The sequence below is a fragment of the Salmo salar genome, chromosome ssa20 (genome assembly GCF_905237065.1).
Source record: "Salmo salar chromosome ssa20, Ssal_v3.1, whole genome shotgun sequence".
NCBI classification, from domain to species: domain Eukaryota; kingdom Metazoa; phylum Chordata; class Actinopteri; order Salmoniformes; family Salmonidae; genus Salmo; species Salmo salar.
This window is the reverse complement of record NC_059461.1, coordinates 51,616,403-51,630,657: the sequence shown is the minus strand read 5'-3', so window position 1 is coordinate 51,630,657 and position 14,255 is coordinate 51,616,403. Positions and strand designations below refer to the sequence as shown.

The 14,255-nt window shown below is 43.2% G+C and overlaps 1 protein-coding gene across 3 annotated transcripts in view; it reads left to right on the top strand.

Annotated features, from left to right (window-relative positions):
• The window catches only part of LOC106580748 (RNA-binding protein Nova-1), a 55,625-nt gene that overhangs the window by 29,640 nt on the left and 11,730 nt on the right, over positions 1 to 14,255 (top strand). For all 3 annotated transcript variants that reach the window (XM_014162114.2, XM_014162113.2, XM_014162112.2), the window contains one exon: positions 4,134 to 4,300. In XM_014162114.2, coding sequence (XP_014017589.1) covers positions 4,134 to 4,300 — 167 coding nt within the window. The remainder of the gene's footprint in view (positions 1 to 4,133; positions 4,301 to 14,255) is intronic.

Genomic DNA, 14,255 nt, shown 5'->3' with positions numbered 1-14,255 from the left:
TCTGAGAGCTTTTTTAAAATCTGGATTCGTTTTTGTTCTGCATTTAGACAGGCAGGGGAATTCTGATATTTTTTTACACAGGCAGGGGAATTCTGATATTTTTTTACACAGGCATGGGAATTCTGATATATTATTTTTACACAGGCATGGGAATTCTGATATATTTTTTTTTTACACAGGCATGGGAATTCTGATATATTTTTTTTACACAGGCAAGGGAATTCAGATATTTTTTACAGGCATGAGAATTCTGATATATTTTTTTTTACACAGGCATGGGAATTCATATATTTTTTACAGGCATGAGAATTCTGATATATTTTTTTTACACAGGCAAGGGAATTCTGATATTGTTTTTTTACACAGGCAAGGGAATTCTGATATTTTTTAACCCTTTGAAACAAAATGGATGAAAGTCTCACCTATAATAGGCTGATAATCCTTCTATTAGATCAAAGGTACACAGTTTGGTGGGATTAGCCTGGGCCTATGGAGCTCCCTTTAATGAGCTTACATTAAACCTACCCACCATATCTCAATGTTTAAGATTGGTATTTATCAGCCTTTTCCTCTCTAAGGTTATCCCAGTGTGAATCCAGCCATGATAGAATACTGGATTGTTTTCAAGAAGTCTCAGAATTGGAATAAGGGATTAAACTGGGATGATTTCAGTGAAAGCGGTAGAATTAAATACATCTGCAAGTACTTCCTGGTGATCCAGAGATGGGCTCTGTTATTGGACGTCCACCAGAATTAGCCAGGGGAAGTGTGTATTTAAGAGCTGTGTAAGAGGACATTTAGGCGGACGGTTGCCCCCTCTGCTGCTTCTGCATGTGAGGTTTGTCATGCTCTCAGGGGCAGGGGGGGGGGGCAGGGGGGCCGGAGCACACATCATCTCTCAGCAGCTCCCCTCTGCTCCACTCTCTGCTCGTTCGTGCAGGGAATGAATGAGTCACACAATTAATGAATCCATAAAAACAACTGCTCTTGAAATGGCCCATCTCTCTCAGCATGGCAGTTGTTGCTGAGCTGAATTCTCCCAGCCAGGCCATCCATCTACTACATGAAGTGCGTCTCAATGACTTGTCAGGCCGAAGGCTCCAAAACGTGGTTCATCTGACCACATTTCAAGACAATATTTGACCTGTTCCCTATAATGTCCATCAGCAGTTCAGTTGTATTCACATTTTCATTAATTTCAGGTTCAGATTATTGCAGAAGGAAATCCTTCACCCTTAGAAATTGTAAATAAGAAAGTACTAAATACTTTTAAGCAGTCTTGTGTGCTTTTGATTGGGAGGAAACAAGGGGTTTCCCTGCCATAGTAACTGTAACTATAGCAGTAACCAGGTAGAGGTTAGTCAGACCAACACGAGTAGTAGGGATGGGACTGCCAACTGAGCATCCTCTGTGAGCACTGTGGGAGATGTCAACATAGCAGAGAAAAGCTTGGTCAAACAGTGACACTTCTCCTGCAGGGTTACCCCATGTAACCTCACCCCCTCCTACCCACACACACACACACACACACACACACACACACACACACACACACACACACACTTTTCCCCTTTAGCTACATTACAATAGTCATCACTTTCCTAGGCCTTCATGTAACTAGTAGGGTTCAACTGTGCTGCTGAATATCAAACCTCAGACAGTCTATCTATAGAAATGACCTATACAATTGAAAATACAGGAAAACAGTTGCAAAAAAAGGGTACAATTTGATAGGATGGCCTTTGCTGCGGTATAACCAGTCTGCCCTGCCCTCCCCTCCCCACCCCTCTTACCCACATCAACATGCCAAGACAATGGCCATCTCTGCCCTAATAATCCACTGGCTGATTGGTCAGGCCCAGATTACCCATGGGATACCAGCTGTCAGGAACTCACAGAGGCTCTTTACCCCAACCCACAGTCTGAGATTCCTCAATTTCTCTGTATTAATAGCTCGCCACAACTGGTACTGCGTAGGGCCAAACTCAACCCCATTGGCCCAAGAAAACAATGGGGGGAAGGAGGAAGCAGGACGCTGTGACTGGTCGGAGGCGATAAGGACGAATGTCAGTCCGGCCCTAACAGAAGAGAGAGGGAGGGAGACAGGAAGAAAAAGAGGGAGGGAGAGGTTTGGGACTGGCCTAGTTTCTGCCACGTTATGAGGGCTTTTAGGCCGGTTGTTTTCCTTTCATGGTCTAAACGCACGTTCTGAGAGAACGGTGACGATATATTTACACAGAGAGAAGTTTGTGTTGGTCTTGGATGCATGGCGCCAATGCAACTGATAAAGGCAGTAGAGGAAGATAATTAACCAAGGTCTGTAGCAAGGCTGATAAAATCTGGACCTAAAAATGAATTGCTTACTGTATAGTACTGGTAACGCAGAGGTCAACATTGTAAATGAACCCTTTTATTGTCCAATTCCCCTCCTGAGGGACACTCCAATGTCAGACCAGTCAATGACTTGAGTTACTATTGAATTAGTTGCAATATGAAGTCTTTCAGTAGACTCCCTGTCCAACACTAGTCATTATGTACTGTACTATAGCCCATTCTCTGAACAACAAGACACTCCATAGCCGTGTGGCTGTTGTTTCAGCTGCGTTCACAACTTCATCCTGTCATGGGATCGCAGTACAGTGTAACACTGAACAGATGTGGCCATGTGGACGTTTTAAACATTTGTCTCACTGCTAATCATGGTTGTAGACATGCAATAGTGAAGCCAAATGGTTGATAATGAATGTAGCAGATGGGTTGCTAGTACAGTGCCTTGCAAAAGTATTCATCCCCCTTGCAAACATCCCAGTGGCTAGATGTGCCAAGCTTATAGAGACATACCCCCAGAGACTTGTAGCTGTAATTGCTGTAAAAGGTGGCTCTACAAAGTATTGACTTTGGGGGGGTGAATAGTTATGCATGCTCAAGTTTTCAGTTTTTTTGTCTTATTTCTTGTTTGTTTCACAAGAAAAAATATTTAGCATTTTCAAAGTGGTAAGCATGTTGTGTAAATCAAATGATACAAACCCCCCCAAAAATCAATTTTAATTCCAGGTTGTAAGGCAACAAAATAGGAAAAATGCCAAGGGGGTGAATACTTTCACAAGCCACTGTATGTATGTATGTATGTATGTATGTATGTATGTATGTATGTATGTATGTATGTATGTATGTATGTATGTATGTATGTGTATATATATATATATATATATATATATATATATATATATATATATATATACACACACACACACACACACTAGTGCATATAGCATGACATAGATCCTTAATCTGCTGTATTACTGTAAGCGCACTTTGACCTTGGGTGATGTTAATTACTCAGTAGTATTCATGCCGCCTAACAGGCTTCATTAGGTATATCATCACTGTGTACATTTCAAATGACCTGACACACCATAGTATAATAGTCATGGACTTCATTTAGGCATGCCTCTAGTCAATTGAGTATTTTCATCCTAGCCTGGTCCCAGATCTGTTTGTGATGTATACACAACTCCTATATGATACTTTTGGTATGACAATGACAATAGGAGTTGGCAAAACAGTACAAAACAGATCTGTAACCAGGCTGTATTCATCCTTCTGACCCTGTATGACTTTACTGATGGAATTTGACCAGGTGTTACTGATATTACTTTCACAGATGGGAAATGTGAAGTCAGGAAACTGAAATAGGAAAAAAATGATATTGGGTCATTGCATAAATACTGTAGGGAGCGTCTGCTATGGGGAACCCATTAGACGAGACTGTATTTACAAATTACAGGGTTGTATTTTATGACATGGCAAATATTATTACACAATTCCTATGTTGGCAGCCATCTTGGGAAAGACGAGAAGTGAAACTTTTGAAATTTGTGAAAAGAGGGAGTCACTGGACATTAAAGAAATACACATACTGATTACATTCAGTTTTTTTTATGTTTGATTAGGCCTACACATACCCATAAAATGACATTTTCTTAAGATGCTTGATTGGTAATGAGAGTACATTACCAGTAATTAATATTGCATATGTTCTATATGTATTTGTCAACAACCAATGCTCCTTATAGGAGCCAAAATCTTTAAGTTAGTAAGTCATGTTCTGTATGTTTCCGTCTGTTCTCAAGGTACGACAGAGCGGGTGTGTCTGATCCAGGGGACAGTGGAGGCTCTGAATGGAGTCCATAACTTCATCGCTGAGAAGGTGCGGGAGATGCCGCAGAGCACCCAGAAATCAGAACCGGTCAGCGTACTGCAGCCACAGACCACCGTCAACCCTGACCGCATCAAACAGGTGAAACTCATTACCATGATCCCAACCCCTGCTTCTTTTCTCTCAAGACCCTCTAGTGTTGAGACCAAGACTACATTCTCTCCCTGGACTAAATAAGAGTTCAACCTGAGAGTGTATAGTGAATGTAAAAGGGATTTTTCCATGTGTTTTTGTACCTATTTTATCCCAACTGAGGCAATGAAAGTGTCTGCGTGCGTGTGTACGTGCGTGTGCGGTTGTAGGTGTGTGTTGGGTAGGTAGGCATGAATATGACTTTGCAAACTGACAATCCTGGACTGAACCATTATGGACCAACGCCAGTGCGGTAGCTGAGCCAAAATGTTGACCCCTGAGCTAGTCAGACCAAAATGGATGATTCTAATCCCAGTCATTAGTTTCGACATAGCCTCACTCCGTTGTCTGTGTGTTCGCAGCTACCATCTCACAAGGGGTGGAAGTCATTATTATTTGTCTTTCGAAGAAGGCCCAATCTAATAAATCTTTTCAGCGTGAGTTTGTGGCCAAGCTCTGATTTTGTGTCTGCACGAGACTCGATGCAGGGAGGGAGTGTTCCCGGCTTCCATGTTAACAGACAGAAAGAGACATCCTCCGGCTGTGATATAATCCACTCAGACAGGACACGGAGGCTGGGGTGTGGGGTTTCTGGCTCTTCCAGATAGGCCCCCTTAAAGCCACACATGTGACATTAACCACGGGTCGCTAGCCTCACTACCCTCAACCTGTCACTAGCTATCACACAGGCCAGGGTCTGGAAGGAAGCTCCCCCAGCACCGCAGAGGAAGTGTGGCTCATAAGTGTCGTCCAGCTAAAACACATAGACGAGGTGTTAGAAGTGGCAAAGGCCATCCTCCAAAATCCACATCAGGGCAGAGACTTTCAGCTCATTTGTGCTGAGGCATTCTATCCAGATGATTTGCTCTTTCCGTCACCCTCTCCGCCTTCCACTTCCTTGAAAATCAACCATAGCGGAACCATCAAATGAAAATTACAAGAATTGTCATTGTATTTTTTCATATAGAACTCTGTTGTTTGGCCTTTCAGAGTCCACCAGTTCATACCAACACAGAACAGGCTCAATTAGGCAAGCCATTGATTCCCCCTCCCAATCTCTTTAAGTGATTATCACTTCTGGCCACTTGATGATTGCACTCCATTGATCGTTCGGGGAGGACCTGCATTGTTTTCATCTGCAACATTGACCCTGCTCATCTATTTATCGTCCCGTTAATTCAATTACCCTTTAGGACAAAGAGCACATGTTGGGTATTAATAATTCAGAACTTGAGTTGTTTTCTGGTATCTGTGCTATGTTTTCAGCCATGCTAATCCCTCATGGCGTTGTCCCTTCTGTGCTTACTGAGCAGACTCGGTGATGAGAGGCCATAACCTAAATTCGTGGAACACAACACGAGGCTTCTGCCGATGGTGGCGCCTGCTCCTTCTCCTAGCGCGGCCAGCCTGATTATTAACGTGTGTAATTGTAGGAGTTATCAGACGAGTTACACACCTCTCTGCTGGGCAAAGAATAGTCCACTGGGAAAAAGTTACTGCAGAGTGGACACTGTGGTTCTGATATAGTCAGGAATTTATGCATAATATACACTTACATACACATTACACAGGCATGCATGCACACACACACACACACACACACACACACACACACACACACACACACACACACACACACACATACAGTACATATCGAAATACACAAACCAGTATTTAAAGGAAAGAGTCACTCATTTTGAATGTTATACGTTTTTTGTGCATCTCGATGCAAAACTCGTCACACCAGCTGTATTTCTGCCTGCTTGAACGGCAATTAGCTCAGATGCACATGAAAACATGAAATGACCCCGGGAATTGATAGAACATCACTCAGAGATACACTAAAACGAAATAACGTTCAAAATGGGTGAATCGTTCCGTTAAGCTTTTGAGTGAACTTGGAGTGAACTTGGATCAATCCAACGATGGATTGATGGCAGGGCTGGAAAAAGAACAGCTCCTATGGCATCAGATAAAGGGCAGTTATTTTAGACAGAAATAATTCCCGTGCCTCTCTTTTACTATTAATAATAATGAGTTTGAAAGTGGTGTATGGAAGGATTGTGTGTTTTAATTACAGACAGTGTAGCCTGTTGATTGCTGGACTATTAGTAATGTAAGCTCTTCTCCGAACTCCAATAGTCTGGTTTCATTTGATGAATGGACTTCCATACTCAACCCAAAAGGCACACCGCATGCGCTTTGAGGGCTTATTTTGGTTTCGTGCGTGGTTATTGTTTTAACGTGGTTGTTGCCACGAGCACGGCTGTCATGGCATGTGTCTCGTTGTTGGTCGCCCTAGGGAGCGGAGTGAGTGAGCGATGTAAGATAAGATGTAAAGTCATGTTAAGCAACAGCTGCCAGCCTGGCTCTCTGTGGGCTACAGCCGCTAATCTCCACTAGCCAAATGGAGACAGGACAGGCAGGAGCACAGGCAGCTTACAAAAAAAATTAAAGCTAACGCCTAACTCAATCAAATTACTCAGGACAGACAAACAGGCAGGCACAAAAACCATTCACACCCACTGACACTGAATCTCACTTAACATGGAGCGACGTTCAATATTCAAACTGATACCTAGGCTACTACATTACTGATTTAGCTGTAATTCTAAATAGCATTGTTGTGCTAGCTAACTTTGATCTGATCTGGCATTTCAAGGCAACAACAGCCCACTATGGCGAGACTGTGATGTCTAAAATAACATGATGACAGTGAGATGTGTCAACTTTGCGCTGTGCCCTGCTGCCGTTGGTCTCAGATGTTTTCAGAATCCTCCCTCCAGTGATTTCCTCTGGCCAACCGCAGTTTCCTGTGACCTTTCACCCCATGCTGGAACACCTGCTTCCTACTTCCTGTTATTGCCCTGTCCACACAGGAAGTAGCCCATCAATGCAAAGGAAATCAGGAGTCAGGTTAACTTCGAGTTAGATGTGAGTGAGTGGAAAAGTGGAAATGTGGGATATGGAATTGGAATTTCTCCCAAAATGTGTCATGCTCCACCATTGGACACCAAAATGTATTGTAGTTGTGACTAGCACACCATATGTAATTGCCTGTAGAGGGCTATTTATTGTGATCCAGAAATAGTTTCATATTTGAGTGACTCTGCACAGTATAAACAATGGCTTCCCATACAACATGAGCCCTCCCTCACAGCATGAGCCTAGCAACTCCTGAATAATGTAAAAATATTCTCTGGCTTCTGTGATGATCATCTGATATAACTGAGGTTTTGTGGTCAATTACAAGGAATTGTGCTTCAGTGATTTCGTTCCAAATTGAAATGTGGATTTTATTCTGGTCGGTCACAGAAACAATATTGTTTATATTCCTAACGGTTCAGAAAATCAACATGTAAGCGACCATGAAGATCCTACACAGTAAAACTATCGGTCTTTGTTCTAATCTCTTAGAAGAACCGTAAACCTCAACTCTTACAATGATCCCGAACCCTGTAACACAGAGGCTCTCCTCCATTGGGAAGACATAAGTGATTGCTTTAAGTGGCTGCGCCGTTTCAGCCCACCCTTCCCTCTGTAACATCACCAAGCCCAGTCTATTTCATTAACCAGCATCCTGAATCTAATAACTGTGCTCATTGGAACAGCACACAGCGCCGGCTAATCTATACAGTCGTGCCTAGCGCAAGCAGCGTGGGCCGTTCATCTCCTAAATGAAAAGCGACGTCAGGAAAAAAATCGCTGTAACGTATGAAAAAAATAAAACAGAGCAATGCAACCTCTCCACCAATCCCCCCCTCTCCCTCTCCAGCCTTGTCTCACGAGGACCGATGGCCAGCAGAAAATATTTTATGCCATTTTTAACCTTCAGATTCATCAGCTGGCTAAGGAAAAGGTCACTTCCTCTGGCAAGTATCGATCCCATTCATAGGGAAGCCGGTAGAGAGAGGCACAACAAGATATTTGTTGTCTGACAAGGATATGCACCCGCTAATGTTGGGTTAAATCTCTTAGGAAGGAAGGACAAATGTGCCACAGTGTGTATGGATGTGTGTGTGTGAGCGTTCTTCCATGCGTGCGTGTATTTGGGAGGGAAAGGTCATTTGAAGGAGAGTGTTTCATGTTTTTGAATTACAGGTTTATCCATTTGCTGCTTTACAGTATGTGTGGAGAGGAATCTTAGATCAGGTTTAGATCAGGCTTTTGTGGAAGCAAAACTAACATATCTGGTGTTAAGATAGTATTTGTATGTGATATGTCCAGTATTTTAAATGTGTGGCCAAAACATATACTTAAAAACTGGAAATTAACCATCGTCACCAATGCTCCATCGTTAACAGAATGGAAAGTTTAAATGTTTTATTTATTCACTAAATGTTGAAAGTGCGTGGGCGATGGAGAGAATCAAAATGGTGCAGTTTGAGGCCATGTGGCGGAGAGTGATGCGGGCACTGGGGATAGGGGTGTCAGCAGGTGGGTCTGGGCAGGTGTGATGTAAGTGATGTTTGCGTGCGTCTGTATGCTGTTTGAATGTGTATGTTTTGTAGCCGCAATGTAATGTACTATATCTGTCTGCAAGGCTTGGACCAGGAATGGGACCAAGATGGAGGATGGAGGTCAGCAGTTGCCATGGATACTAGAACAATTCATTACTAGTCCCCTTTTATTAAATATGCGTGAGAAAAATTCCTACCCAGCGGCACACCAATGTTCTGAGTTATTGTAATCCACTGTGACAAGGGATGTCTGTAAAAACAATCCGATAAGATTGTGGTCGCCAACATTTCTGAGCATGCCATCCATTGCCTCCTCTGGATAGCTAGTGTTTGACATGGGCTTCCCAGCCTATCTCAAAACACACTGTCATTCCCTAGTGACTTAAAATTCTCTATCAGCCATGTCGCAGCTCAGGATTCTCCTGTTAATGAAAGCCTTGAGGGGGCTAAGTGGACAGTGGTGTTGTATTACTTAAGGCTGAATGGTACTTCCAAGCCTAAAAGCCTGAACACAGCATCAGCCCTGTTTCCATTAGAGCGGGAAGGAAAAGGTCTTCCTCTCAGTCCTCTCTCTCCCTCTTCACCGCTCCATGTTGTCACAGTGTGTTAGGGTCTGTGAGTGAACACGTCCTGGCAGAGCGGCCCGTCGGCCCGGCTCAGCAGCACACTGAGGCTCCTCGGACGGACGTGGCCCCACCTCAGCCCCACAAGGACAGGCTATTTTGGGCCTCATCAGCACTTGTTAGATGGCAGGCCTCATGAGGTCACTTAATGCATGATCTAGGACCCAGGTTTGGGATCAGAGCCAGCCACGACTCTGAGCAAAGTTGGTGTGCATGTGGTTGTGTGTGTTTGCAACACACGTGCATATGTTCATGTACTATACATTATAGTATATGTGAATATACTAACCCAAATAATTTAAGATCCTATTTTAGATCACTACTTTCTTAATACAGTTAAAGTGGAACTGATGGCATTTTAGCAACATGAAATCATTCAAATCTGTTCATATTTTTTTTATCTAATCTTTATATAACTAGACAAGTCAGTTAAGAACAAATTCTTATTTACAATGACGGCTTACCGGGGAACAGTGGGTTAACTGCCTTGTTCAGGGGCAGTTACTATATACCCCCAGGGAGAATATGACACGTTCTTTTTTTTTACATTTTCTGACAAGCGAGCACTTAGATATGGTCATTTTCGCAGTTTCATAAATTCATAGAATGTTTGGGAATGACGTAGAGTAAGGCATTTGTGAAAATTCTATATCAATATAGAGTGGGAGAGCGACCGTGCGTTTGGACAATTAATAGACACTGCAGTAAAACTAAACCCTAAAAAAAACATCTGTCTTGTTCAGGAGCAGAGTCTACGCAGACCGGTGCGCCATAGCCAATTTGAGCTACAGTAGGCTTATAATGAAAACAAGCCATTTGCCACACGGGCCTGCCATCATTCACTATGAACTGAACTGTGTGTTTACAGGCAATAGCCACAGCGTGACGTTAGATCATTAGAACACATTCACCAAAAGCCACAAAATACACCTGAATGGATTTCTGCAAATACCAAAATACATTTGCGAACTTCACAGTCCTATTGATCAAACAACGATGAAAAGGTATAGCTAGCTCTCCCTCGGTTGCTTATGCACATCAACAACAACAATATCAATAACTAATGCTAACCAGAGCGAGATGAGTTAAAAATCTAACGAGGGAACATTAGATAAACCCTCTAAAACTTTCTCTGCTATTTGGTCGTCAAAATTGCACTGATGAAGGATGGGGAATACTGGCCTGCTCCTCCTGCAGCTTGGTTGCCAATGCATGTCCCAACCCAAGTTTTGACAACTGAATGGGAACTTTCCGGCCCGCCTGCCTATTTGATTGACGCCAAATACATCTGATTGACAACTAAGAGGTATGCTAACTGTGGATAACAGTCGTTCACATTCAGCATTAACATTCCTTTGCTAGCTAACCAAATGACATCTGAATATTTTAGTTGTAGCCACCGAAAACTATATGAGGGGGGAAAAAGTTAGTCACTCACCACACGCCTCCCAGCGGTTAGCTAGCTAGTTAACGTTAGTCTCCATGTTTTTATCTTGCTGAAATAGCTAGCAAAAACAAATAGATACGCTAGCCCAGGGAAGTCAGACTCAATCAAAACACAACAAATTCGCCGGCCATTGTTTTACTTGAGAAGATATGGCCCTTTATAACGTCCACTTACTCTATCTACATTGGATGCTGTGTATAGCTTTTGAACAAAAGAGAGGCATAATATTTGTCCAGCATTTGCTGCTATTCTTGCAGATGTGCATAATCAGCTGCGACCCTAATCAAAAAGTGTTTAATAACCCCAAACAACAAAACATAAGCTGTAGGTTGTTGTAACATTTAAACATGTACTGTAACATGTTTTTAAAAAACGTTGCACTGCATGGATCACCGTTGTGGTTGATTGCTGAATTGCTGTATGTTACACTCAAAATGCAATGTAGTTGAGTAGCCAGCCTAGGCTACTGCTCAAATGTTGCAGTTATTGGCTTACTTTGTTCCCCTTTGCATGGTTTTTTGGTTATTCATTGTCAAGCTTTAAAAACCGAAGCCTGACTGTGGCATGTCTGCACACTTTCCCTCTGCGGCGCGCTGTAAACGAGACACGCGAAAGCAGCGCAACTGAAGTTGAATTCACCGATGCGAGCGCATCAAGCTGTCATTAGTTGATGACTCAACTGTTGACTGATTTATACTCGCTTGTGTATCCTACTCGCTTGTGTATCCTACTCGCTTGTGTATCCTACTCGCTTGTGTATCCTACTCGCTTGTGTATCCTACTCGCTTGTGTATCGGGCCTTGACACGTGTGCGCTAGCCTATTAGCTACGTTATGACTGACTTGTGATCATTGCCCTTGCTAGTTTGATTGCATTGACATTCCCAGACTTAGTTACAGTCATTTGTATTTGTTCAAAATATTGATTCATTGAAACTGAAACAGTGAATCCCGAATGGGTGGAGGCAGCAAACAATTATATCAGACCAGCTGTGATTTACAACCTGATAACAATATGTTTTGGACTACCAAGAAACGTATTGGTGAATTATATTAATAATGCATTGACCTGCATCCATCTATTCTCTCAACCTCTTATAAAGTTGGTTTGAAGCATGAACTGTGAATTTGATATTTTTGACTAATATTATGTTTGTCTGTTTCATGTCTGCAAAGTAGTTAAAAAACTGTGAGTTCCACTTGTAAAGTCCTCTCCTCAAATACTGTATCTTTCTGTTTAGATATCAGTTCCACCCTATTGTGTTTGGCTATAGCATCAGAAAGAAAGAAAAGTCACACACTCCCTTTATATCACTAGCATGTCTAAATGCAGCTTTCTTAGTGTGATAGGGAGTGAAATGGAGGGAGAATGAGTGGATTAACATTACTGAGAAAGGGAGGGGCTGAGATGACCACCAGGGTTAATCCTTACGGCCACAAAAAAAAAAAAATATTTCAAGAAAAATGACAATTGTTACATCTAGCTAGTGGCCCAGAGTGCGTGCCACAGCGCTCGTTCCAGGCATGCATTCATTTTTCATTTCATCATTTGATTTGCATTGTGCGTGCGCAGCAGGCGGACGAAGGTCCATCACTCGGGACCCTTCTTGTCAACCTTTGGAGCGGAGCGGCTGGTCGGCTGCAGTGTGATGCTTCTGTGTTATTTTTAACCAGGATTTTTTTTTTCCAGCCTCGGAGAGAGAGCCACACACTGAATGGCAGACGAGGCAGAGAGGAGCGGCTAAGCTCGGGGATCAGGAGACAGGCGATTAACCTAAAGTCTAGTGCTTAAGACTTCAAAGTACAAACAGCCCCCTGCTCATGGATCATTCCACGTCCATGGGATGGACAGAGGGCAACAGTTGCTCCGTGTCCCCACACGTACGTAACTGGGGGCTCGTACGTAACTGGGGGCTGGGGAGGTTAGAGAAGGGTGGGGTGTGGTTCTGGCGTCCACAGACAATAACGCCCTTCGGGCTCCTTGCTGAAACAGTGCTGTGGGGGGTTTAGGGTGAGCCTTAGGCCTTGACATAGAGAAGACATGAGCTGAGCCTCTCAGTATCCCTGAGCATGGTGCGAGAAACCAAGAGAAGGGGTGATGAACAGTGGGTGTGTAGTAATGCTACAGCAATACATTCTGACAAGCTATGGGCGTGATGGAAACCTGGAACCGAAAAAGAAGCGGTTTCTATATCGGGGACGGCGGCAGCCTAGCAAATGACGCTGTTTTATCTCTTTGATTGCTGTTGGCCTTGTTAACTTCTGGGGTATGTTTGTTTTGTTTTCATGTTTGTTATCTCCGAAAGCTGGTTCTGACATATTTCCATCCCTCAGCACACCCCATCCCTATTATCCCTGCTCCCCATCAGCGCAGCCCCAGCCTCCTCCCCCCCCCCCCCCACACACACACAGTACATAATGAATGACTAGCCACGGCTGATGAAACGGCAGCAGGTCTCTCTCACCTCTCCCGCTATTCTCTCCATCTCCTCCTTCACAACTCCCCCCCCCCTCTCTCTCTCTCTCCCTCTCTCTCTCTCTCTCTCTCTCTCTGTCTAGCTCTCTGTCTTTGAAGGAAGAGGAAGGAGGCTTCATTGTCAGTCTGCCTGAGCATTAGACACACATTCAGCAGAATGAGTTCGGCGTATCTGTCGACGTTGCTCTATTCTTACCCCACGCTAAAGAGCCTACATTTTAATCAGCAGCTTGCTCCGACGCACAGGCCAAATGTTCTTGCCTTTATAAAAAAATATGAAAAAAATGAAAGTCAGCTACAACTCTCGGGGATGAGGACGATTATTTTAGATTAAAATGGCCGCCCATGTCATGGCGAGGGAAACTCGACGGCGACCAAGAAAAAAAAAGAACGCTTTAGAAACAGTGCATGGGGGGTAAAGGACTTATGAGAGAAAGACAAATACAAGTTTGAATGTCTATTAAATATTGAAGAGCTGAATGTGGTCCTTGAGACTCATCATTAGCAGTAATGGGTTTTATGCATCGCACCATTGAGATATTTATTCCACTGCTTCTTCTAATCTTTAGGAGGCAAGTCCCATCTGAGTCATTACACATCCAATCCAACAACATGCAAAAGGTGTGTGTGTGTATGTGCGCACGCACGCGCGTGTATGTGCAATGTAGAAGATGAAAAGGATTCTTAGGAGAATCTTTCCTCGTTCTCTCCCTCACTCAGTTGTTTTGATCCACATCTCTAATGTGTGCTTGAACGAAAAAGAGGGAAGTATTTTTGCCTCAACACTGAACCACACAAATTTGTATGAAAATTAGGGGGAATGTTGTGAAAAATTGGTTGTGATAAACTGGATGAGCCAAGACCAATTTATATGGCACTTATCCATATGGGGCCCAATC